Source organism: Dromiciops gliroides, chromosome 4, assembly GCF_019393635.1.
Source record: "Dromiciops gliroides isolate mDroGli1 chromosome 4, mDroGli1.pri, whole genome shotgun sequence".
Taxonomy (NCBI): Eukaryota; Metazoa; Chordata; class Mammalia; order Microbiotheria; family Microbiotheriidae; genus Dromiciops; species Dromiciops gliroides.
The window spans coordinates 477,381,460-477,407,971 of NC_057864.1; the positions used below are offsets into that span (position 1 = coordinate 477,381,460).

General features: G+C 46.4%; 2 protein-coding genes across 2 annotated transcripts in view; one reads left to right on the plus strand and one right to left on the minus strand.

The window, feature by feature from the left end:
* The window catches only part of STYXL1 (serine/threonine/tyrosine interacting like 1), a 68,358-nt gene extending 58,120 nt beyond the window's left edge, over positions 1-10,238 (minus strand). The window contains exons 1-3 of the mRNA XM_044004877.1: positions 9,759-10,238; positions 7,785-7,888; positions 2,011-2,072 (exon numbers count right to left, since the gene is read on the minus strand). Coding sequence (XP_043860812.1) covers positions 2,011-2,072; positions 7,785-7,887 — 165 coding nt within the window. The 5' untranslated portion in view covers position 7,888; positions 9,759-10,238. The remainder of the gene's footprint in view (positions 1-2,010; positions 2,073-7,784; positions 7,889-9,758) is intronic.
* A 409-nt stretch (positions 10,239-10,647) lies between these two features.
* On the plus strand, positions 10,648-26,054 carry MDH2 (malate dehydrogenase 2). The gene is made up of 9 exons (XM_044005454.1): positions 10,648-10,821; positions 18,623-18,791; positions 19,795-19,878; positions 20,020-20,129; positions 21,945-22,070; positions 22,855-22,932; positions 23,867-23,966; positions 24,285-24,436; positions 25,755-26,054. The coding sequence occupies exons 1-9, from the start codon at positions 10,756-10,758 to the stop codon at positions 25,884-25,886; spliced, it is 1,017 nt and encodes a 338-aa protein (XP_043861389.1). The 5' UTR covers positions 10,648-10,755; the 3' UTR covers positions 25,887-26,054.
* The last annotated feature ends 458 nt before the right edge of the window (positions 26,055-26,512 follow it).

The window sequence follows — 26,512 nt, forward strand, 5'->3', positions numbered from 1 at the left end:
GTTTGCCCCATACAGCAGCTACACGGAAAGCTGGGGACGGGTCAGGGGGTGAGCGAAGGAGGGAGGACTTTAAAAGCTCATTCTGTGAAAGACTAGGGAGATGCAAGCAAAGCCAGTGAAGGAATCAGAGCTGGTAGAGACTCTTTCAGACCACATGCTTCCTTCTTACGACGCTACCTGAAAACATTTCATTGACCAGTTTTGTTTCAGTACATCACCAGGGTCCTCCCAACTGACTATCTCTCAATGCTCCATCAAGCATTCATCAAGCGCTCACCATTTGTCAGCTTCGGAGCTAATGCTGGGGATAAGTAGCCGAAAACGAAACAGTTCTTACCCTTCCGGAGCTTACCTTTTATCAGGGAAACTACACACACACAGATATATTTGTGTGTCCTTGTGTGTGCATATATGTGTGTGCATGCGTGTGTGCATATGTGTGCGTGTGCATATGTGTGTGTGTGTGTGTGTGTGTGTGTCGCACACATCCTGGGGCAGCACTTGAAGGCTGGGTTCCACTATACTTAGAGTTCTAGGGGTAACCCTGTGGGCCTGCACTTCCAAAATTATCACTCACACATGCCTATTGTGCGCTTTCCATTAACAAACAGCTAGAAGACTCAGTTCTTTTAAAAGGCATTTCTTCCACATGCTTGGCAAGGACAGCTGCTACATTTCCCCAAAGATCTTGGAGCATGCTTTCCCATAAATAAAATTGCATCCATTGGAAGACTGGGTTCAAACTTGGGGTAGTGAGAGATACATGTGGGGAAGTAATGTAGTCCTGGGATAACTCGCAGGTCCTGGCACTAGACATCCTTGCTGGAGTCCAGAGCTGGCACCCCTCTCTTTCCTTAGGCATCTGTCTTTCCACATCCGTCTGTCTTTGGGATTTCTTTGCTCTCAGATGGATACCCTGCCACTGGGCTAGTGACTAGTGACAAGGCCATTTGTAGGGGGGAAGGAGGAGAGACTGTCCAAGTGTGATTCTTGGGGCAGCTAGGTGGCATAGTGGATAGAGCACCAGCCCTGGAGTTAGGAGGACCTGAGTTCAAATCCAGCCTCAGACACTTACTTGCTGTGTGACTCTGAGCAAGTCACTTAACCCCAGTGATTCTCTTTTAGGGACCTGGTTCTTCTACTTCTTGTTCCAATTCTAGAGCTAGGAATCCCACTCCCACTGGTTTAGCAACCTGCTGATACTTCTCCAGTGATTTAAAATCCCTTCTTTCATGTGTGTGTCTACGTATGTATGTATATATATGTGTGTGTGCATATATACACACTATATATACACATATATATGTCAATATCACCAATAGAATGTAACATTCTTGAGGGCAGCGACTCTTTCATTTTTGTCTTTAAGGAAAAGGGGTCGTGATTTCACCCCCGCCTTTCAGCTCAGCTAATGCAATCACAGAATATAGTCAACCAGATGAAGTTTTAATGTGTGAGCCAAATATGAGCCTGGGTGTTAAGAGACAAGAAACCAGAAATAAGAAATCGTCCCTACCCTCAGTGAGAGGACACAAGATAAACAGACATAAGGCCACACCAAATGACAAACTTCCAAGAGGAAAAGATCACTGAGGACTTTGGGGGAGGGACGGGCGTGGGGGAGGAGATGGTATGTGAGCCTGTGAGCTGAAGGAAGGGATTCTGAGACATGACTGTGAGAGAGGAGTGTATTCCAGAGAGGGAGGAGAGTTTATGCAAAGGTGTGGAGGGGGAGATGTCATATGCAGGGAGTAGCTAACAGGCTGGTCTTACTGGGGCAGACTACATCAAAGGAAGTAGGACAACACACAGGTACAAGTGTTATCCCCTTGCTTTTACAGAAGAGGAAACTGAGGTTCGGGGTTTGTGCCTTGGCCAAGGTCACATGACTAGCAGGGGGCAGGGCAGCAGCCAGTCAGACCTCTGATTCCAAGCACAGAGCTCCTCCCAGCCCATCCTGATGGGAAGGGGAAGGAGAAACAAAACAGAGTGCACAGCACTCCAAATTACCTGCTTCATCCTCTGGGCTGTGATGATGTGGCTCTCATCATACTCACGTTTGGTGCGTACATCTGAAAAGGCAAAGTGTTTGAGCAGTCACTCAGGTGGACACACTCTCCATCCTAGCTGGTCGGCTTCCTTTTCCTTGTACGCGGCATCCCATCTCCTACCTCTGGGCTTTTGTGGAGCACCCTCCCTCCTGGCCTCACTCCATGTCACACTAAATGCCACCTCCTCCATGAGGCCTTTCTGGAGCCTCCCAGTTGCTGGTGTTCCTCTCCCGAAAAGCATGTGGTCTTTGGTGGCCTCGAAAGCATGAGCTTCTCAAGGGCAGGGACTACTTTCCTTTTCCTCCTAGTGTCCTCAGAATTTAGCCCAGCGCCTGGAACTTTGTGGGGGCTCATGGAGCAGAAGTGATTTCTCACACCCCCTTCTTTCCTCGCCTACATCAGAAAACAGGGCATCTCAAAGAGAAAAGAGAAAACCCCCTCGTGATGTGGTTTCTCTGTGGGCCTCTACCTGCATTAGCTTTTTCTTGTTGAGGGATCACTCTGGCTCTGTCCCATCTGGTATGGGCCTTGAATCTCTACAAGATGATCCCCATGGGGCAGCTAGGTAGTGCAGTGGATAGAGCACCGGCCCTGGATTCAGGAGGACCTGAGTTCAAATCCGGCCTCAGGCACTTGACACTTACTAGCTGTGTGACCCTGGGCAAGTCACTTAACCCCAATTGCCTCACCAAAAAAAAAACAAACAAAAAACCCAAGATGATCTCTAGGTTTCAGTTGAGACATCCCTCCCCCCCACATCACATGCTTTCTTTCCTACCAATTTTTATTCCTAACTAGGACATGAGCGAGAGTGTAATTCTTTACAGAGGAATCCTAAGGAGCCACGGTGCTTTCCCCATAACACAAATCTTCTTGTTTTCATCTCTACCTCATCTAGGTCTGACCATATCGTCCACCTCTTCAATAAATTCCACTGGTCTCCCATTGCCCCTAAGACCAAATATAGACTCTAGCTCGTAAAGCCCCTCACAGCCTGGCCCCAATCTACATCCCGTCTCATACCCTAAGGCCCTACCAAACTGGACTTCTGGCTGTTTCTTGCAATAAAACACAAATGCTACTAAAAATATCCAAAAACAAACAAGAAACTAAAATGTGATACAGGGTCAATGAGGGTTAAGTGACTTGCTCAGGGTCACACAGCTAGTATGTGACAAGTGTCTGAGAACAGATTTGAACTCAGGTCCTCCTGAATCCAGGGCCAGTGCTTTATCCACTGTGCCACCTAGCTGGCCTCTATTTTGTGTGATGTTAGAATATTTTTAAATGACTAGGGCTAATTTGGGGGGCTAATCTGACTGGAGGACTAAACGGGACTTTTTACTATTTTGCTATCTGACTTTGTTAATTTAATGCGGGCCGTTTATAAAGTTCCACCACACTGCTCCCAAACTGATAGACTAAAGATTAAGAAGTCTCTAACTAAATAATCAAAGCAGAGTTTATTTATGAGATACTATTTCAAATTAGGAATACAGGGAAATAAAGTGTACAACCTGACTGCTTTCCTGCGGTCTCTTTCCACTAAGGCTCTTTCGCCCCTGCTGCGCTTCGAACTTCTTGAACACAATAAGGGCCTCAGCCACCTCCGGCCTCAGGGCACGTTACACTGGCCCTGGTTTGTATTAAGGCCTGTAACCTTGTCAGCCCGGTCTCTCCTTTTCCAAACCGAACTCTCCTCGTCCTTGTCCGGGCTCCCCTCCAGTCAGCTTCTCTCCTAGTCCTTCCTCGAGTCTCCTTCCTCTAGTCCGTCTCCTCCATCCGTCCCCCCTCCTAGTCTCCTTCCCTTTCTCTAGTCCATCCTTCCTCCCCCCTCCTAGCTAACTCCCAGCTCTATATATACCTTTTCTTCTCTCCACTCAAATCTCGGGGCTTCCTTCACCCCCACAGACCAAGCTAATCCGCCAGCCAGAGCTGCGACTGGTGGGGGGGGGTGCGATCCAAGTTTCACATGCCTCAGCATAGGCTATCCGGGATCCGCTCAGGTCGGAGGGAGCTGGGGGCTTTTTTTTTTCCCCCCCAGCCTGGCGTCTTGTATAGCCCACAGGGCTTTTTCCGCTCAGCTGAGGCTGAGGAGGAGGGGGAGAGACCCTGAGGGCCTAAGGCTTTCTAATCTCAGCCTAAAGGTAGGGTCCCCAAATCAAAATATGTTTCCACAGTAAGATATAGGGGCAACCTGTTAAAATAGAGGATTCTTCTCAATTAGGGAAAAAGCAGCATTGTTAATCATTGGAAGAGGAGGGATTGAGAGAAATGGAGTAATGTTATCCCAGAAAAATGCTGTTATCTCAGAAAAACAAGGCAGGGAGGGAGTTTGGGTAAGAAAGGTGCATTATGGGGCAGCTAGGTGGTGCAGTGGATAAAGCACCAGCCCTGGATTCAGGAGGACCTGAGTTCAAATCCGGCCTCAGACACTTGACACTTACTAGCTGTGTGACCCTAGGCAAGTCACTTAACCCTAATTGCCTCACCAAAAAAAAGAATGGAGCATTATGGCAAGGAGATCTCAAGGCTGAGAGATTCTTGGAGGCGACTAGGAGTAGATATAGAAGAGAACCTGCAGACCAGTAGTCTAGCTCGTACTGCACTTGCTTAGTTAGCTTCTGCATATTAACTGCCAACACCCCAAAGGCAGAGACTGCTGCCATTTTCAAACATGCAATGTATGTAACAGGAAGGGGGACATATGTAGAGTCGTTCCCAGAAAATTGTACACCTCTTAGTCTTTAACCAGTAAAGGCAAAGAGGGGAGGGATCCTTGTCATAGGATTTAGGGATAACAAGGGAAGTCTGCTGTGCAAAGTGGCCACTCTTCTCTCCAGGATGTCACAAAAAGCCTTTGTCATGCCAGTGTTGCTGCTGAAAGAACTTAGTGTGAGTGGCTGGGCAACATTTATTCCTCACATTTTGCATATGTCCTTTAAGTCACCAAGAGGTCATCTGGATTAGCCCCTTACACTTGTAAGCACAAACATTAAGGTGAATCGCATGGTTGTCACTCTCTGCTCCTTTAGGTCAGCAGTGCAAGTCATGTAGGTCAAGCAGTCAAGCAGTGATGCTTGACAATCAACAAGGGTCTGGGTTGTGTCTTGCCTACAGTTGCAGCTGCTTCTGATCCTCCTTGGGGCGCTGGGGAAGGGGATGAGGCAGTGGGGGATGGTCTCCTGGTGCTGGAGAAACCTCTCCAACTGTAACACAGAGTCAGAGGCTTTCTTTCCCTTTCATTGAAGGCTATTGAGGAACTGGACATAGTGGGGCTGTGAATTCTCCACACCCCCAATTTTCCATCCATCCTGGGTACTCATGGGCTGCTGCACTTTGGGGGAGGGGCGAGCGTGCCAGTCCAAATACCAGTGCCCTCAGGATTTCCAGTAATCTCCAGTGATTCTCTGAATCAACCACCTGCCTTCTGACATTACTTCTGGGGTGGGTCCCAGCCCCAGATCCAAGCAGTTTCCAGCTTGATTCAATTCAATTCAATTCAAGCAGATTCCTGGACAGTGGGAATGAGTTCTCCATAATGATGCGGGTAGGCTGGTGGTCTGCCCTCCATGACTAAGTGCAGCCACAGGGCCACTGACTGTGAGGACACCAAGTCCTTGGCTGTGGAAGAGGGTATGGCCACTGAATCATAAGCTGCAGCTTCCCCCAGGAGGCCTCTGACATCATTCCCATGCATCCTTCTCTTTAAAATGTCTTATCGTGGGGCAGCTAGATAGCACAGTGGATAAAGCACCGGCCCTGGATTCAGGAGTACCTGAGTTCAGATCCGGCCTCGGACACTTGACACTTACTAGCTGTGTGACCCTGGGCAAGTCACTTAACCCCCATTGCCCCACAAAAAAAAATTGTCTTATTGTCTCTTGGTTAGCAACAGAGTCAAGACCCAGTTCATCCCAACCACAGTCACCTCTCTGGGGATACGGGATGTTCTCTTTCAGGCAGGTGACCTATTATAACTATTCCCATATACCGAAAACAGAACTTTACATTCTCCCCCAAAGGCCCCTAATCAGAGGACACCAAATCTTTTCTTTCACCATCTGAATAATCATGATGATCATTCCAGGATCCTCGAATGAAATTTAGAACAAGAATGCTACAAGGTCACTTCAGCCATAAACAACAAAACTTCCACATGTTGGCATTTAAAAACATAACAATTACTTAAAACAACTGCTCTCACCTGTAAGAGTTGTACTATGGGGCAGCTAGGTGGCACAGTGGATAAAGCACCGGTCCTGGATTCAGGAGGACCTGAGTTCAAATCTGACCTCAGACACTTGACACTTACTAGCTGTGTGACCCTGGGTAAGTCACTTAACCCTCACTGCCCCCCCCCAAAGAGTTGTACTATGAAACTCTGCTATCAAATTAAAGCTTAGAAAGAACAAAAGGGAAAATAAAAGGTGTTCTAGAACAGTTCTGAAGTTCTAGAGTAGAGAGTCTTAGCTTGACCAAACTAGACTTATTCAATAAAAAATAGCAGATCTCAGATGGGCCCCAACAAAACAAGGAGCCCCTTTTGGCTAAACCCAGATTCATGGTACTATTAAAAAGATCATCATCTATTTAAGTCCACAGAGCCCCCACCAATGTACCTGTCTATGCTAGAGCACACATGAAATCAGAGCATAAGGAATTTAATTAAAACAGAAAATCAACATAAATACCAAGAATTGAATGAGTTAGTAAACATTCTGGACACCTATGCCACAGTCTGCAACCCCCAAATGTATCCTGGAAGGTGCTCTCCAGCTTCCTTATTAACCCTTCCTTCTCCTCAGTGAGATCGAAAGCCAGATCACCCAAGGAACCAGGGTTGAGTTAGAGTTCAGAGCTGCTTGGATGAATTATTGTCCTTTTGTTCTCAGCACAGCGGTCGATCAAACGCTCTTTTCCTGGCACAGGAAAAAACATCTTCCCATGCTAGATTACATCATTATGGAGAGAATTCACACTCACCCACCTGGGGGAGTGGAAGCCAGTGAACAGGCTCTTTTGGCCCTAAGTATTGTGGGAAATCAATAATCTATAAACACATCTTTTATATTAACAATACCCTATTTTTTATTACAGTCATTGTTGTTCTAAGGTAACTACTATCCTGCAAACTTCACTGTTCCCCATGTAGGAAATGCAAGCAGTGGCAGCGAGAGGTCTACAGGTAAAATTCATTCAGAAGGCCAAGCCTGGCGAGGATGCCCCAAATGCTAGGGCTCAAAAAAAAAAAAAGCCTAGAAAAATATACCTTTTGTATGAACTGAAACCTCTCTGATACCCCAGGCTTTTTTGGCCAAGGTTCCTTTGCTTCCCACTATGGATCCTAGCACTACCATATTCTGCCTCCAAGCCTAACCTGCTTGCCACCTCAGGAGAACTGGCTCTTGTCTCCAGAAACTCCCCACTAGCTTCTTGCCCTTTGCTTAGACATGCGACCTTTACAGACTGCTTCACCCACACCAGGCTACTGGGCCAGCTCACTATATAGCACTACTCTCTGGAGGCATATGTCACCACCTCTGGCCAGACCTGTCCCTGCACCACTCCACTTTGCTCAGTATGGACATGGAGGAGGGATCGATGGGTCTAGTCTTACTCATCTTTGTATTCATTCTTCACAGCATGGACAAGTTTAGGACCCTACACGTGCAAGATGTTCAATGAGCAATTCCATACAAAAAATGAATAGGAAAGGAAAGCTTGACTTACCTAGTAAATATAGATAGTTGGTCTCTGCTAATCTGGAGTGCTTTGTTTCCTGATTCAAGATGTTGTAAAGTGTTGTTGGCTCACACAAAAGGAATCCAGCCATTCTGTTGGGAGGGGACAATAAGGAACTTGCATAAATATATTTCTTTCCATCTTAAAAAAGTCAATTACTAGGAGGGGATAGGTCAATTCAAATCTCCACTTCTTAAGCTATTTAGAGATACAAAGCATGGGGCAGCTAGATGGCACAGTGGATAAAGCACCGGCCCTGGATTCAGGAGGACCTGAGTTCAAATCTGGCCTCAGACACTTGACACTTACTAGCTGTGTGACCCTGGGCAAGTCACTTAACCCCCACTGTCCCACAAAAAAAAAAAAAAGAGATACAAAGCATCACATGAATGTCCATAAAAGGCAACTTCAAAGATTTTATAATGCAGCATCTTCAGTGAAGAAAGGTTTCAAAAATGTTATATTAAGCAAAGTGTACTTGTACTATGGGCCAGCTAGGTGGTGCAAATGCCAGCCTTGGAGTCAGGAAGACATCTTCCTGAGTTCAAATCTGGCCTCAGACACTAGCTGCATGACCCTGGGCAAGTAACTTCACCTCAGTTTCCTCAATTGTAAAATGAGCTGAAGAAGGAAATGATAAACCACTCCAGGATCTTTGCTAAGAAAACCCCAAATGGAGTCACAAAGAGTCAGACAGGACTTTAAAATGACTGAACAACAACTTATGTTATACATATATACATACATATATGTATGTATACACATATACAAAGAATACATACATATACATACACACACACACACACACACACACGCACACACACACACATGAGACTAGGTAAAATACAGAATGGTCAGAAAGACATCTGGAGCTCCAGAGTCAATGATAAGCTACATTTTCAGGTCATTTATCCAAATCCAGTTCAAAAGTTTTATTAAAATCTTATTCCCCATATTGCATATACTGTCAGACATAGTCAAGATGTTGGCTGGTTTGTTAATCTGCCTGTTTTTTTCTTCTTCTTTCCTAATATTTGTTCTAAGGGATGGCTCACTGCATTGGGGAAGGAGAGGGGATATGTTTGGAAATGAATGAAATATAACAACAAAAGGCATCAATAAAAATTAAAATTTAAAAATCCTTATTCACAAGACAATAAAAAGTAAACAAAATCCAGGTTTATGAGATGCCAAGATCACTATTTCTAATTCCCCATTGTTAATATCCTTTTTTTAAAAGCGAGAAGATTTTGATTTTTTCATACCTCTCCTCATCTCCCATCTGAATTTAGGTTTGGAGAAAAGGTCATATCCCTTTTTCTAGTTAACACAAACTGGATGAACCTAAAAACAGCAATTTCTTTCTTTTTCTTTTTGCAAAACAGCAATTTCTTAAGACTTCTCTATGTAATGTAAACTTTTTAAGAAGCTTGTTTCATTTTTTTGGTAATTTTCTGTTCAGTGACTAACACAGGACCTGGGCCTTAAAAATGCTTTACTGAGTGACTAATTAGCTAGGAAAAGTGTACTATACCCATTTCTTTGCTAAGAAAACACACACATGTACACTGACCACCGGTTAACAGGGCCATAGATTTGGAGTTAGAAGGAATTTTATATTATATGGCCCAAGTTCCTCTTCTTCAAACATGAGGAAACTAAAGGCAAGAGGTCATTTCATACAGGTAATAATTGGCAGTAAATCCTGATTTCCAAACCAACACATGCTCCATTGTGGATGCATGGAATTGAACCCTCAATTGCACAAGCAATTACTACTTCAAAAACAAACAAAACCCAGTCTCCTACAGAGCACTCCAGTTGTCTAAATAAATTAAAGCACACGCTCCATTTCGCCAGGTTATAACCTAATGTTAATGTTGTGTCTCTGTGTGTACTGGTTATAAGCGTATGTAGATGCATGAGTATCTTCTGGGAGGAAAGTTCCGGGGGCACACAGACCTGGCACAAACCAAATTCCTGCGCTCTCATGTCAATCTGGCCTGGTCGGTTCACAGTCCGTTTAGCCACCTCTTGTCAGTTACTTGGGAGAGGCTGGAGGTGTTAGAGCACTGGCCTGGAAGCTGGGAAGATCTGGCCCGAGCAGCCTCTAACACGTCCTGGCCGTGTGACTTTGGGAAGGCACCCAGCCTCCCAGTGGTCTCTGGGCAAGTCTCCAAGGCTGTAAGGAGCAGAGCGTACGGACCTGAGGCCGCAGGCCCAGAGGTCGCTTTCCAATCCGACTCCCTGGCGCGGGGCTTCTTAACCACCCCTCGGCCCTAAGGACCGCTTCTCAGCATCGCGGCTTTAGATGCATAAAATAAAGTACGTAAGATGACCAAGGAAGCCCCCTCGATTGGAATGCGGTTACCCAGGCAAGTGGAGGGGGCCCTGGGCTGCGGCTCCGGCCCACGGGCCGGAGGGACCGTGTATCGGCCCTAGTCTTGGATTCACCTTTATATTCTTTACGGCGATTTATTATTGTTGTTATTGTTGTTGTTGCTAGTACTCCCTTCCCTCCCTCCCTCCCTTCTTCCTCTCTCCGGCCTCCGCATCCGCCTCCGCCAGCAACTCGTTGCTAAGGACCAAACGCTCGACGGTTGCGAAGCCCAAATCCCACAGCCTCCCAAATCTCGCGTGATTTGAATCACCGCCGCGCCGTCCCCTTCAACCTTGGCAGCAAGCCGGCTGGCAGGAGGACCGGAAGGCAGGGACGGGGAAAAGTCCCGGAGCTCTCGCGAGATTGGACCCGGCCCGGCCAGGCCGGGATGGGATGGGAAGGAGGCGTGGCCCGGCGACTGCGGCAAGTCTCGCGGGGTTGGGGTACGGGAGCTAACGAGGGCTGCTGCGTGCTTGCGTGCTTGCGTGCTGCGTGCTGCGTGCTGCGTGCTGGAGGTCGTTGGAGTCACAGGCCTCTCTCCTGCCCGGCACCGGACTTGCACCCTCCGTCCACCCCACCATGCTGTCGTCCTTCGCCCGCCCCGTTGGCGCCGCCCTCCGCCGGGGCCTGAGCACCTCGGCGCAGGTAAGACGGCCCAGGCCCGTCTGACAAGCCAGGAGGCGGAGGCCCCGAGGCCCGGGAGGAGAAGGGAACTTCATAAGGTCATAGAATGACACAATAGAGCTGCGGGGGGTGTGTGTGTGGGGGGAGTCCTTCCTCTACAGAGGGGGAAACTGAGGCCCGGGAGGAGAAGGCCATTTCAGAGGGTCCTAGGACAACACTGTTTATCAGGTGCTTGCTAAAAGGCCATGCTTGTCCTTGGGGAGCAATCAGCACGTAAAAGAGACCTGAAGAGGACTGGGAGGGAAAAAAAGTGCCCGAGAGGGTCAGAAGCATGGCCGCCCAGCCCCCACTCACTCTTCCCTGTCACCCCCACCAAGCGACTCATCCGTGGGAGAAGGGGGAGGGGCATGGAGATGTTGCACGGGGAGAAGGCCCCGTATTATATTACAGGTAAGGAAAGTGGGGGCTCACAGGTTGCAACAGGCCCTTGGTCACATGATGAATCATAGGAAGGATTTGAATTCAGGTCTTTTAAAAAATATATTTTATTTCTTCCCCAATTACACGTAAAAGCAATTTTTAACAATTTTTTAAACCTATCTATCCTTCCCTTTTTTCCCCCTTCCCTGAGATGGCAAGCAGTCTGATATAAGTTATACATGTGCAATCATGTAAAACATTTCCATTTTGTGATAGAAGAAAAAAGAAAGGAGAGAGGAAGGAAGGAAGGAAGGAAGGGTGCTTCAGTCTGTATTCAGACATCAGTCCTTTGCAGGTGGATAGAATCTTTCATCATGAGCACTTTGGGAATGTCTTGCATCACTGTATTGCTGAGAATAGCTAAGTCATTTACAGTTCTTTGCCATACAGTATTGCTGTTATTGTGTAATGCTGCTCACTTTACTTTGTATCAGTTCATGTAAGTCTTTCCAGGTTTTTCTTTTTTTTTTCTTTTTCTTCTTGTGGGGCAGTGAGGGTTAAGTGACTTGCCCAGGGTCACACAGTTGGTAAGTGTCAAGTGTCTGAGGCCTGATTTGAACTCAGGTCCTCCTGAATCTAGGAGTAGTGTTTTATCCACTACACTACTTAGCTGCCCTTCCAGGTTTTTCTGAAACTATACTACTCGTTATTTCTTAAAGTAAAATAGTATTCCTTGCAAATATATGCCACAAGTTGTTCAGGCATTTCCCAATTGGTGGGCATCCCCTTAGTTTCTAATTCTTAGCCACCACAAAAAGAGCAGCTATAAATATTTTTGTACAAAAGGGTTGCTCCCCTCCCCCCTTTTTTTCCCCTTAAATGTCTTTGGGATACAGACCTAGCACTGCTATTGCTGGAAACTCAGGTCTTTCTAACCCCAGTATCAGCATTATTCTCCTCTTGCTCTCATCAGCTGGGAGGAGGCAAATCATTGACCATTGGACCAGCTAGTAGTTGAAGAAACTCAGCAAGTGAGTGTCAGAATTTGGATCTGAACCCAAGTATTCCTGTCTCCAAGTCCTGTAATTTAGCTTCTGAGTGGGCTAGCTATAAAGGATTCAAGGTGTGTCTCATTTGACTGGAGACCTCTAAATACCTTCTAGACACCAGGATGTCCTCGCTGAAAGTCAGCCTTTTGCCAGACCAGAGTTATTGCCCTTGGCCCCCAGTGACTTGGAATAGGCTCTACCCACCACCTTAATTCCTTCCTGGTCTGTAGGACTCCATTGTGGAAACTATACCAGAAACGCTGGGTTTTATTCAGAAGTTACCAGTCCTTTTGGGGATTATTCTTGAAGGTAATAGGGGCTTATTGTAGATAGGGTGGAAAGAGAAAGTACTGTCCTGCAGCCCTGGAAAGATCAGCCTATTTTTAACTCTCACCTTTCTTGGACGAGTCATTTCTCCTATCTGGACCTTACTTCCTCTATCTGTACAATAAAGGCTTTGGACTTGCTCTCCAAAGCCTGGTGCAACTCTAATTTTTCTCAAAAATAGGCAAGAATCTTGGGGCTTTGCTTCTTGGCTCAGTAAATGAATGATATGTCATTCTTGGGCCTCCCCATCTCCATGGACTTGCTTTTGGAAAGCTAATGCTTAGGTATGAATGAACCAATCAGTAACTTTCTGTAGTGAGCACCTTTTATTTGTCCTATAAAGGACAAAGAAATAAAAATGGTAGAATTCATGATTTAATTGGGAAGACCAAGATTAACATACCTGAAATGATTAGTAGTTAAAAAACAGGGGACAGGGACGGGGCGGGGTGGGGGGTGCAGCTAGGTGGCACAGTAGATAAAGCACTGGCCCTGGATTCAGGAGGGCCTGAGTTCAAATTTGGCCTCGGACACTTGACACTTACTAGCTGTGTGACCCTGGGCAAGTCATTTAACCCTCATTGCCCTGCAAAACAAACAAACAAAAAACCAAAATAAAAACACACAAAAAACAGGGTACAATGAAATCTGCCTAGAACCCATTGTTATTTCTGTATAGCTATATATTCCAGGTAAATTTAAAACCGCTTTCATGCAATCTTTCCAAAATTTATAGATTTTGTACCTTGTTAAATTAAGGGTATAGAATATAATCCTTTCTTGATCACTCAGCATTACATATGAACTTTATTTCTACTGCTTAGTAATGTATACTTTTAAGGTCTTGGAAGGTGTGTAGGGCACCTTGTTTCGCTCTCAGTAGTCAAGATCATGCGGCTTACTGTTTGCATTGTTCTGCATTGTTCTGGGTCCTCCACCTTCAGGGGTCCTTTCTTTTAGCTGAGGTTCCTGGCTGGAGAATATCATCAACCATTTTCTGATTTACCTTTACTCTGCCACGCACTTGAAAACCATGTAGTTAAACTGGTTCAAATTTTTATTGAAAATCAGCCTTGAATAAGGGCTTGTCCTGCCATTAAAGTGCATAAACTTTAGTGAATTTTGACTGCTTGGAGGCCTTTTCCCCCTAATTATTGGCCATGCTTCTGCTATGTGAGGCTATTAGATTACTAAGTTCTATTAAGGTGTGTTTATTGAATTCTAAGAGTGAAGGGAAGAGAGGAGGGCCTCTGGGGGAATTTAGGTAACATACAAACCAAAGATCAACAGAATTTTATATTTGAAAAAGCTCTTGTTTTGATTACTTTCTCTACCATTAACTAACTCTGATCTATTGCTGCCGCCTTGAGAAGAGAGAAATCACCAGAGAGGTGGTGCTTGGGACCTAAAGTTTGGGTAGTGTTTGACTCATTCTGGGGTTTCCACAAATGTAAATGGTGGTAAAGGAATAAAAACTTTCAAATAAGTAAAATGGTTCTCTTCTTAATAAGCAAATCACAGGGGCAGCTAGGTGGTACAGTGGATAAAGCACCGGCCCTGGATTCAGGAGGACCTGAGTTCAAATTCAGCCTCAGACACTTGACACTTCCTAGCTGTGTGACCCTGGGCAAGTCACTTAACCCCAATTGCCCTGCGGCACCCCCCACCCCCCCAAGAAGAAGAAGCAAATCACAGTTCTTGGTTCTGCCCTTTTAGAATGTAAATGGGAAGCTCGCTATGGACATGTTGTAATTGGCATTTAGAAGTGTGTGTCATGCAGTTCCTGTATCACTTTCCTTATTATTAACATTTGCCAAGTTGAAATGTCTGAGACTGGCTGCAAACTATTCTTCCTCCACCTGCCAAACTTAATATAGCATGTGTGCATGTGTGAGAGAGAGAGAGCGCATCAACCAGATTATCTTTAAGGAGAAACCAGAAGTTGGAGTTTTTTTTGTTTTTGTTTGTTTTTGAGGGGCAGTGAGGGTTAAGTGACTTGTCCAGGGTCATACAGCTAGTGTCAAGTGTCTGAGGTCTCATTTGAATTCAGGTCTTTCTGAATCCAGGGCTGGTGCTTTATCTACTGTTCCACCCAGCTGCTCCCGAGGTAATCATTGGTTAAAAACAAAGTTAAGGACTATAGAGCAGAAAGGCAGCAGCAGTTATTAAATTTTAAAATTAAACAGTCTTTGTCGTCTGTAATGTTCAGAACCAGGTCAAACACGTGATGGGCATTTAGTAAACATGAGTTGATTCGCTACCTCTCTTGCCCTCTTCCTTCCCCTTCTAGGATGGTCAAGGATAGCTGCCATCACTGAAGGGGACCAATGGCTCTTTCTGGTATCTTTCCCTTCCCCCTGCCCTTGTTTTTCCTGGAAGCCACCTTGATGGTCAGACTGAAGAATACCAGCAGTTGTGGGTGCCCAACTCCTGGCCTTCCTCTTTGCCATGGCTGCTCACAGGCCGTCAGTGAGATGGAAATCTCCTGTCTCTGTGCCCTGCAGCCTTCGGCACTGCCATCTGAACTAAGTAACCTAAGGACCATGAGCCTTGCCAGGAGCCCTGCTCTTGCTTGCTTAGCACTTCAGGACCTTTCCATCTTCCTGAAAACCGAATCCCCAGTTAGGGGCCCTCAACCACAGAGATTGTCCCCAGCACTTAGAGCAGTGCTTGGCACCTAATGAGCTTCAGTCAGTCATTCCTTGGAACCTGTTAAGCTTTGCATTTAATTAAGAAAGTGTATCACCGTTACGGTTTGTCAGGTCACATCTCTGAAGTGTGACTTAGTTTACTTACTACCATAACTTAGTTTGTGTGTGTAATTGGTGCTTTCGTGTCGTATTTAACCAAGCCCTTTACATGCAGTAATAGGGAAGCAGGAAGGTGTGATGGAAAGGGCCTGTGACTTGGAGGCACAAGTCCCAGCTTCAGGCTCCAGCTGTGGCACCTTGGACCAGTCACATTGTCGAGGGTGTGGTGGGAGATGATAGTGCCTGTACTTTAGGGCTGATAGATCATTTGTGAGAACCTGTTGCCCTTCCTTGATTGACACTGATTGAGAGAGAATGGTATTGTGGCTAGAGAGCAGGCCCAGCGGCCTGTTTTGGCCCCAGACACCTGTCCTTAGACTCTTAAGTTGCAGACCTACTGCAGTCCTGCTTTGGTGAAGGGAGTTTGCTCACTAGGAATTCCTTATCTACACAGTTTAATTCATAAGTCTGGGCCAAAAAAATTCCTGATGTTTGCTATTGTCACTTTGGAACTCTGACGAAATAAGCAAAAGAAGGGACAGGCCTTGGTTCCTGAGGGTGCAGATGAAGAAAGAGAATGTTTCCAGCCAATTAGGGATAAGTAGTAACCTTGTTTTTGTTTTTGTTTTATTTTTTATTATTATTATTATTTTTTTTTTTTTTGGTGAGGCAATTGGGGTTAAGTGACTTGCCCAGGGTCACACAGCTAGTAAGTGTTAAGTGTCTGAGACCGCATTTGAATTCAGGTACTCCTGAATCCAGGGCCAGTGCTTTATCCACTGTGCCAGCTAGGCCTGTTTTCTCATCTGGAAAATAGGACTTAGACCCTCTAAGAATGTAAATCATAGAGCAGGTGCCAATCTGCTCTGGTGGAGGGGGCTTCTCACACTATCTTAAGTTACAGTTTGGTTAAAATATGTGAACTGTCTGCCTCTCCAAGACCCTAGAGAGAGAGGCCCTGGGTGTGAGTCCTGCTCCCTCACTTAGTTCCTGGGTCAGTGTGGTCAAGTCCTTCACTCTCTCTGGGCCTTGCATCTTCAGATGAGGTTGGTGTGGTGGCCTGAGGTCCCTCTTCTTCTCAAGAATAATCTCTAGGATAAAATGCCTGCTCCTCCCAGCTTGTTCCTAAAGCCCTTTCTAGTCTTGCACCAACCTGCCTTTGCAGAGTCATTCCACATCACTCCACTCAGTCATGTTTCAGCCACACTGGCATCCTGTCTCCCACCTCCACGCCTTTGAACACTCCTCATACCCATGTCTGGAACGGTCTCACTCCTCACTGGCCTCTCAGAAAGGTCTCAGGAGCTATGGAGGCCACCCCACCCCCCACCATTTTACAGATGAGGTAACTAAGCCCAGGGAAGGTAAGTGACTTGTACAAACAGAAAGGTAGCAAGTGGCAGGGTTAGGATTTGTACCCAAATCCTCTGACTCCAACACTCTGGTGAGCAGGTAGCTGTAGTGTTTCTAAGTTAAATAAAGCAGAGCCTGGGATTTGAACCTGTGTTCTCTGATTCTAGATCCCGCTCCCTTTCCACTCTCCCATTTCCCTCTCAGACCAGAGCTCCTGCCCTCTGGGAAGCCTGCTCTGATCCTTGGGTCATTAGCCCTGGTGTACAGCGGGGCTCCCTGGTGGAATGACTGCACCTGGAGGGCAAGCGTGCTGCCTTTGTCTCTGCACTGCCTGCCTCACACACACGGGCTCCTCACTCGGGGCTTGGCAGTTGATTGGGATGTTTCCCTGTCTCCTTGATACTTGCCCATGCTGAGCTGGGGAGAAGGGGAGAATGCCCTACAGCCAGACTTGAGCTAGCTCAGTTTTGTTTCTGTCCCTATTTTCTGCCCTGGTTATTAGTTACTCTGGCCAGTTATCTCTGGGTGAGCATCTGGGCACTGGGGAAAGACAGCTGGCCTTGGGTTCAGGTGTGGCTTCTGACATACTAGTTGTGACCCAGTGATTCCCTCTACTCATGCTATCTCTCTATCAAGTTTAGGGGGTTTGGTTTGATTCGTTTTTAAAGCACCTTCCTAGACTTTCCAGTGGACTTAGAGGTGCAGAAAGGAGCTAAGATGTCCGAGTTACTGTGCTCTAACTGTGTGTGGGATTCTGATTTGAGATGGTTTTGAACCACATTGTCATACCGTTTATTATGTATAGAACAAAAGGTATTTGCTTCTTTACTTTAAGGAGGCAGAACTAATGACTTCTGCAGTAGAGTAAAACAAGTGTCTCTGAAGGGAAGACCTTAATTGAAGTTTATGATAGATGTGTTTTTAGTTGGAGATGAATGGATGAAAGGAAAAGGCATTTGTTAGAGGCTCAGTATTGGCTGAGCAGCGGAGATACAAACAGAAAGCAAAACATCCCTGCTCTCAAGGAGCTCAGATGCTCTTGAAGGGGCAGGTGCAAATTAAAAGGAAAGGGCCGGGGGCATCTAGGTGGCGCAATGGATAAGGCGCTAGCCTTGGATTCAGGAGGACCTGAGTTCAAACCCAGCCTCAGACACTTACTAGCTGTGTGACCCTGGGCAAGTCACTTAAACCCCATTGCCCTGCAAAAAAAAAAAAAAAAAAAGGAAAGGGCCCATGGTCCTTAAGGTTCAGTAGCAAAGCAGAAGCCACAGTGTTATTGATGAAACCCTTTCTGTTTCTGCTGTTGAACCACTTGACAGAGCCAAGGACTTTTGTGGCTGTAGCTGCTGAGGGGATGGAGGCTGCCGCACCTACAGAGGAGGTTGTTGGGTTCCTTGTAAACAGGGAATGCTGCCCATTGGGGGCAGACTAAGCAGGTCTAGGATATGTGAGGGAAGGGGGGTGAGGACCTGCTGTGCCCAGGACTCAGAGGCTTGCCTGGCCATCCCTGGCAGCTGGGCAGTGGTTAGTGGTGGTAATAGATGGACAATAAGACTATTCCCACCAGATCGAATGAAGGCTGTTGGTTATCATGCCCCCAAATAAGATCGTCATGTGGTGGTGGTGTTCAGTCGTCTCAGTCACGTCTTACTCTTCATTGACTCCATTTGGGGTTTTCTTGGCATAGACAGTAGAGTAGTTTGCCATGTCCTTCTCCAGCTCTTTTTACAGATGAAGAAACTTGCCTGGAGTCACACAACTAGATTTGAACTCAGGTCTTCCAGGTGTTGTATCTACTGCGCCACCTAGCTGCACATCTATATGGCCATCATCTAGATGCTATTTAAAACTACAACTCTGTCTTCCTGTGAATCAGTTGACATTGTTTCTCTTGTAAACATCTCTGTCCTTTCCTTTTTCTAGAATAATGCAAAAGTAGCTGTTCTGGGAGCTTCTGGGGGAATCGGCCAGCCCCTGTCACTGCTCCTGAAGAACAGCCCTTTGGTGAGCCGGCTGACGCTCTATGACATTGCTCACACCCCTGGGGTAGCTGCTGATTTGAGCCACATTGAGACCAGAGCAACTGTGAAAGGTACGGCCAGTGAGCCCACAAAACCTGCACTTAACTTCTACTTTGAATAAAGGACCCTTTTACTTTGGAGACAGAGAGCTGGAGTTGGTCTGGGCCTATTTTTAGCCAGTTATTTTTAGTTTTCATCAGACATTTACAACCCTAAAGCTTCCTCGTTAATAGAGATTTAGACTTTGAAGTTAAATGCTTGTAGCGTCTTGAGCAGAAACTTCATGAAGCAGCAGGGTTTGAAATACATTTTCTTGCATTTTAAATGAGCAAGTTTCCTAAAGCTTATCATATGAAAATTAGAATCTAAACAGGCCTTAGTGTCCCTTTCTGGGACTGTTAAAGTGAGCTCTTGTTGATCGCCGACTAGGGATTTGGGTCCGTTCTAAGCCTGCACATAGATGCCTCTCGGGAGACAATCGAGACATATTTTTTTAATGGTGAGCATCTTGTTTGAAGTCAGAAGCATTTATTTCAAGTCTTGATTCTTCCAATTCCTAGTTTTGTTACTGGATAAGTAATTTTTAGTTTCCTCATTCATATTACCTAGGCTGTTGGCGAGGAATGGTCTATACTGGCACACATTCCCTGACACTGCTCAGTGACTTCAACAATGGGCTCGTGGGAGGCAAAGTTACTACTCACCAGAGGCAGATAATGTCCTAGAGGCATGGCTGAGTGGTATTGATGATGCCTTTCCTCACCTCCTGTTGGAGGTAGGAAGAAGAGGAGAAAGTAGGTAGAAAGGGAGTGAAGAATGAGCTGATCTAGCGCAGGGGACTTGGGAAGAGGGGGGGCCTAGGCCCATACTGGCTGGGGATGATAGGGTGGAGTTGGTGCCAGTCTTAAAGACTTGTGAAACGCTAAGTGGGATCCGTATGTAAAAATATGAACTCTTACTCATTTGAAACATTTGGGTGTGCTAGAATTTTGCCCATTTTCTTTCCATATACGAGCTAGCATCCCTGGGTCAAAAAAGGGTGAGGTTATTTCAATGAGCTATGTCTTTTCCTAGGTTACATGGGACCTGAGCAGCTTCCAGAATGCTTGAAAGGCGCTGACGTTGTCGTGATTCCTGCAGGAGTCCCCAGAAAGCCAGGTACGTTTGGTAGAGCTGCTACCTGAGCCCCCAGCACAACCTCCCCACCTGTCCCAGGGCCAGACTTGGGCCCGGGATGGCAGCAATGGGAGAGGAAGAGGTGATGTGAATGCCTAGCCCGTTTTCTTTGTTTGCCTCCAGGAATGACTCGTGATGACCTTTTCAACACCAATGCTACCATCGTTGCTACTCTGGCTGCTGCCTGTGCCAAGCATTGCCCAGAAGCCATGATCTGTGTTATTGCAAACCCGGTAAGCTTCCTTTTCCCTGGGAATCTGGGCATAAGACGTGAGGTAGGCCTGTCACCGAGAGGGGCCACTCTGGGATGGGTTATTTGTTTTCGGATTCAATTTTATTTTAACATAGCCAAACTTAAACAGGGTATATATACCTGGTTAAGCAGAACCAGAACGTGATTGTAGCTAATTGAGTTTGGCTGTTTTTCAATTGTCCGTGTAATAGTGGTTTGTTAAGAGAAGAAAACTTGTGGGTGTGAACGTGGATGGAGCAGGACCAGGGTGTATTCCTTTGTCCTTAATCGGCAGGGTTGGTCAGGGATGTGTTCTCTGGGCTTGCTCTCTTCCCTCTGTGTCACTTCATGGCAGACTCCCAGCTCTCTCTGAAGTCTTCATCACGGATTTGGTCCTTGTAGTGGCCTAGGTCGTTAGATTCGTGTGCTACAGTGTGTGCTGGCACTTGGAATGTGTTTCCATAGATGAGGATGGCTCATCCTGCCTGCACTCTATTATATGAGGGCAGTAGACCACCCCAGGTGATTTTCTTCTTTAACATCACATGAAACTTTCTTCTCCTTCTCTACAGTATCTCTCAATTTTTGCCCTTTGCTCTTTGCAGATACTGTCTGGTCTCCCTCCTACTTGATTAGCCATTACACTTTAACTCATCTGTCCCCTACTGCCATTGACTTGCTGGGAGTGGTCTGTGTGGCTGGCCCCTACTCAGCCTTCACTACTACAGCCTTCAAACATATGTGCATATCTTCCCCTAGGATAGTTGTGGCACAGGAGTGTTCTGTTCTTTCCAACATTTGGGCTAAACTTGGATTTAATATCACAGTAAGGATCTGAATGAAGGTGCCCAGTGAAGGAAGACGGCCTTTATCCAATAGCTGGAGACAGTTCTCATGCCTTCTTGATCCACCATTCTATTTCTTAGCCAGTATCAAATGATTTTGATGACTGCTGCTTTATAGTATAGTTTCAGATTTGGTACAGCTAGCCCACCTTCCTGGGCTTTTTTTAATTTTCATTAATTCCCTTGATATTCTTGACCTTTTGTTCTTCCAGATGAATTTTGTTATTGTTTTTTCTAGCTCTAAAAAATAATTTTTAGGTAGTCTGATTGGTATGGCACTGAATAAGTAAATTAATGTAGGTAGAATTGTCATTTTTATTTTAGCTTGGCCTATCCTCTCATGACTTTTTTTTTCTTTTTTTTTTTGGTGAGGCAATTGGGGTTAAGTGACTTGCCCAGGGTCACACAGCTAGTAAGTGTCAAGTGTCCAAGGCTGGATTTGAACTCAGGTCCTCCTGAATCCAGGGCCAGTGCTCTATCCACTGCGCCACCTAGCTGCCCCCTCTCATGCCTTCTTGATGGTAGAAAGCCTGTTCTTCCCCCAGGCTCTTGGATAGTTATTTCTCTTTAAGGGTGTAGACTGCAACCACTGGAAGGATTTTCTCACTGTAGCTGCTAGACTCTGAAAGGCCCTGCTGTGGTTTGGGGTGGCATTCACAGCTTCAGACTAACCCAGACCATGTAGGTTGCAGTGAAGGTCCACATTTTAAAGTTGGCACCTGTTTAACACGTTAGTTTCCTAAAATGTCATGAAATGGGTCCCAGCCTGTGCCCCACAGATGATTGGCCCCATCACTAGTGGTTCAGGCATCTCATGTAGTAAGTTAGTTTCTCTCTGGTGCGGCATGAAGAGATGTGGTGGTCTCAGCTCTGTCAGTTCTGTGCCTGTAGAGACCAGGTACCAGTCAGTGCCCGATGCGATGCTTTGCCCCCCTGGTCTCTGAGACTGTCTTGCCTTTTCCCTTTCCCAGGTCAATTCTACCATCCCGATCACATCTGAAGTTTTTAAGAAACAAGGCGTGTACAACCCCAACAGAATCTTTGGTGTGACGACCCTAGATATTGTCAGAGCAAACACCTTTGTTGCAGAACTGAAGGTAAGGCTTACTCCAGCTTAGACCTTCCCAGCTTATCTCTTAGCCAGATAGATGCAGAGGAATTTTAAGTTAAAAATCTAACTGACCTGACTGAGTTTCCTTAGTCACGTGGGCTTATTTCACAACTCTGTCCACCTCACTTTATTCTGACCCAGTGCATCCAGAAGGCTGTTGCAGCTTGCCGGCTCTAGTGAGCTGCCTGCCACCTTTGCCACGGCTGGAGGGGATAGGCGGTGGGGAGATGTGCTGAGCTTGGAGCTGTTGGCAGAGCGAGTTAGGATGTACTTGGGTCACATGACACTGGCATTTGCTGGCTCCCTTGGCCAAGGATCCATTTCCCAGCTCACCATGTGGCAGATGGCAGGTGTAGCAGACAACCTTTGCTGTGCTGTAATTGGCCCCTTAGAGCAGGCTTTCTTGACCTTTAAGCCTGTCGTGGGCTTCATTGGCAGTCTGGTGAAACCTGTACATCCCTTCTCCGAATCACATTCCTAAATGCATGCAATAAAATACATTGGATTCCATTTTCTCAAAAAACAAGTCACAGATGCTAGGTTAAGGACCCCTGCCTTAAAGTCAGTTTCTTTCCTCTTTTAGGTGTGTTAGGGCCGAGCTTTGTGGCCTGACCTTTACCCTCTAAAAGGAGTTTGTTTTTGATAAAGCTTTTGGATGTGGGGGCTTCCTTGTTATCAGGATGAGTAGGGAAGGCCTACAGAGAAGGTCGTGCAGAACCTTACGATTGAACATCTGGTTACAAATTAACGGAGCTTTAAATTCTCACCAGGGCTTGGATCCAGCTCGAGTCAATGTCCCCGTCATTGGTGGCCATGCAGGGAAGACTATCATCCCCCTGATCTCCCAGGTATGTGTTCTCAGGCGAGGGTATGCTTCCTGTTTGGTAGCACCTTCGAGGAAATCTGCTCTGATAACATTGCCCGGGAAGGAGGAACTTGTCTCCAGTCCTGCCTCTGAAGTTGCTTTGTAAAGGGATCACGGGTTCTTGGGTCTAGAGCTTGAAGAGGCCGAAGAGGCCACGTGCTTCGGTCCCCTCGTTGAAAGCTGAGCAAAGTGAGGTCCGAGGATGTGAAGGGACTTAGCCAAGGTCACAGGGAATCCTGGATCTAGACAGGACCTCAGAGACCGTCTAGGGACTGAGGGAGTGGAATGAGCTGCCCAGTCACGAGGGTCAGAGGGGAGATTCTAGGATCAAGTCTGGCCTGTGTCTCGTTAATGAGGCTTGTTAGTTAATCTGCCTTGGTTCGTGTTAAAGCTAGATGTAGACCCTGTTGGAAGACTTCTGAAGAGGGAATGGCTTCCTAGGTAAGCACCCATGGGAGAGAAAGGGTGTCTGTGTTCTTGAGCTGGGCTGTAACTTAGGGCCTGTTGTCATGTCTAACCCCTGTGACCAGTGGAACCTCCAAGAGACAGTTTCCTTTTTTTTTTTTGTGAGGCAATTGGGGTTAAGTGACTTGCCCAGGGTCACACAGCTAGTAAGTGTCAAGTGTCCAAGGCTGGATTTGAACTCAGGTCCTCCTGAATCCAGGGCCAGTGCTCTATCCACTGCACCACCTAGCTGCCCCAGGGTGAATGAATCTTAATCCCACCAACCTCCTGAGTCAGAGCAGTTGTGACCTGTACCCCAAGGTGTGCCCACCTCCACACTGCTGAGATCATAGGTCACTGGGGGATAGGCGGTTGTCGGGTGGGTTGTGCTGGTGAAGTTAAGGATCACGTCAGCAGTCAGAGGCCACCAACCTAAGAGATTTGAGCATTGTTTTTGGGTCTCTGGGTTCTAGTGCACACCTAAGGTGGACTTCCCTGAGGATCAGCTGAAAACCCTGACAGGGAGGATCCAAGAGGCTGGAACGGAAGTTGTCAAAGCAAAAGCTGGAGCAGGTGGGTTCTCACGTGCAGCATCTCAGTGGTCTCCAGAGTGTGGTCTCTGCTTATCTCTGTGATGGCGTGTGCACTTCCTGTGGGTCAAGGGAATTGATTGGTGCTAGTGATGCCACCAGATAACAAAGCAGAGGCAGTGTGCTTGGGGGGGTGTTGATGAGTTTTCAAGATGAAGGGGAAAAGCAAACCGAATTTTGACTGTTGAGCATTAAAATGTGCTGGTGGTAGTTTCAGAAAAGACCATATTTAGGTCTCTGATTTTTCACTCTACTCTCGTTGAGATATTAGCCTGGGCCAATTTGATTTTATCTTTTTTAGGTTCTGCTACCCTGTCAATGGCCTATGCTGGTGCTCGGTTTGTCTTCTCTATTGTGGATGCAATGAATGGGAAGGAGGGAGTTGTGGAATGCTCTTTTGTCAGATCAGAAGAAACAGAGTGCTCCTACTTTTCCACACCCTTGCTGCTTGGGGTATGTTTCTGGAGACTCAGGAGATGGAGCTGCCTCTGGCAGAGCCAAACTTCTTGCTATAGAATTTCCCTTGTGAGATAACGGTAGCAGTCCCTGATCACTGAGTAATACAGACTTTAGATGTTCAGGAATGATGGGTGTGTGCAAAAACCAGATCCAGAGAAGCCCTCAGCTTTTCACAGGATTGGAGACATCAGGCTTGGAGGCAATGCATCTGGGCCTCCCAGTGGGGCAGCCATTCTATAGAAATCGAGGGTTTGGGGAGGAGCCTCAAAGGTCATCTAGGCCAACTCATGCTTGAAGGACACGCATCCTTGATCATGGCTGATCAGCTTTCACTTGAAGACCTCTGAGGGAGAGCACACTACCTGCTGAGGTCGGCCATCTAGCTTTGGGGCCTTACTTCATTCCTTCCCCCCAGACCTCTCCAGACTGAAGGTCCTTAGGCCTTTCTCCTGCCTCCCTTCCTTGGACAAGAGAGGGTGAGGCCTGCCACTGGGCCCGGTGCCAGGCCTGTGCTTCCAAGCAACATAAATCCAATATTGGGGAAATTTAATGTGAGGTGTCTCCTTTGTTACTAGTGGGCTTGTGGTGGAAGAGCCCATCCTGAATCTCTTCAACATAAAACTCTAGGTATAAACAATAGGAATCTTTTGCCTCAGGTGAAGGAGCCGGCTACTGTCTGCTCATCTCTGATGTAAACAGGAGGGCAGAAATTGATGCTTTTTCATTTTTAGCAATTTTGTCTAATTTAGTGAAACGAGCAAAACCTGAGGTTAAAGCCCTGACCCTTCCCAGCTGTCAAGTATAGGAAAAATCACTTGACCTTGCTATACCTCAGTTTCCCTGTCTGTACAGTGGGATAATATTGCCAAGCTCCCAGCGTTTTAGTGAGGGTCCCATACAATTGTTTATATGCTGTGCTATGTAAATATAGTATTTGGCAATAATTGGCTCAGGTGAATCTTAAAATAAATTTCATTGCTTTAGTCATCTGCCCAGTGATAGTAAGGAGGGAAGGAGTGCAGGCTCTGATCTGTGGGTGATTGCTATCTGTGGGGAGCCCTGAGGGCAGGAGAAATAGGGCCACCTAACCCTACATCCCTGGGGGCCACATAATGACGTAATCTGTGTTCCCTCATGTTTTTTATTGCCTTGTTAAATGGTTCCCAGTCCTATTTTAATCTGGAACTGAGTCTCTATGCCCCTGCTTTATTGTGTACAGCACACACAACCATGAGTTGGTGGGGAGTATTTTGCTATATTGGTCATTGCTGAAATACCCAAAAGGGCCTTTTAACTTTTTACCCCTTAACAGAAAAAAGGCATTGAGAAGAACCTGGGCATTGGCAAGCTCTCCCCCTTTGAGGAGAAGATGGTGGCTGAGGCCATTCCCGAGCTGAAAGCTTCCATCAAGAAAGGAGAGGATTTCGTGAAGAACATGAAATGAGAAAATGATTATGTGGAAAGAGGAATCTGTTTCCTTAATTTATTAACGTATCATGTCACTTGAAAGCTACTTCATATGCAGTTCATCCTCTTTGAGAAGGTTGATTGTATTAATGGATCTTGTCAGTTGGTATGTTGGCACATCAATAAAACAGTCATCTTTTTTTTCTCCCTGTGGTACCTTCTCTGAGCTGATTGTTCTGCTCTCTGCTCCTAAAATGCCAGCATGACCTTAGGCTCTCTGCTTCTGTTCATTCCCAGGACCAGCTCAGGATTCGGGCAGCCACCAGTCTGTTGGGCTGAGGCATAATGGCCTTCTCCACCCTTTGTCCCCCTTGGAAAATGAGACTAATGTGTGGGGCTCTTACTTATTCTTTTAGTATCAAGGGTGTCCATTTGACTTCTCTCCCTGTTCCTGCACAGTCAGTGCACCTCCTGTTCTGGTCACATGGGTACTTGGCAAAATCTTTGATACGGCTTCTCAAAAAAGTCAGCCTCCACTGTGCTTCTTTCCATTCTCCTGGGCCTAATTTTTAACAGATTTGTCCCAAATTGTGATATTTTCATGATTCTGAGCTGTATGGCCTCACTGAGAATGTGCCACAGCCCAGGCAGCCAAGTCTTTGA

Coding starts and splice junctions, on each gene's coding strand:
- MDH2 (XM_044005454.1), top strand. CDS start 10,756: ATGCTGTCGTCCTTCGCCCGCCCCGTTGGCGCCGCCCTCCGCCGGGGC. Junction 19,879..20,019: donor AGGAGTCCCCAGAAAGCCAG/GTACGTTTGGTA, acceptor GTTTGCCTCCAG/GAATGACTCGTGATGACCTT. Junction 24,437..25,754: donor CCACACCCTTGCTGCTTGGG/GTATGTTTCTGG, acceptor ACCCCTTAACAG/AAAAAAGGCATTGAGAAGAA.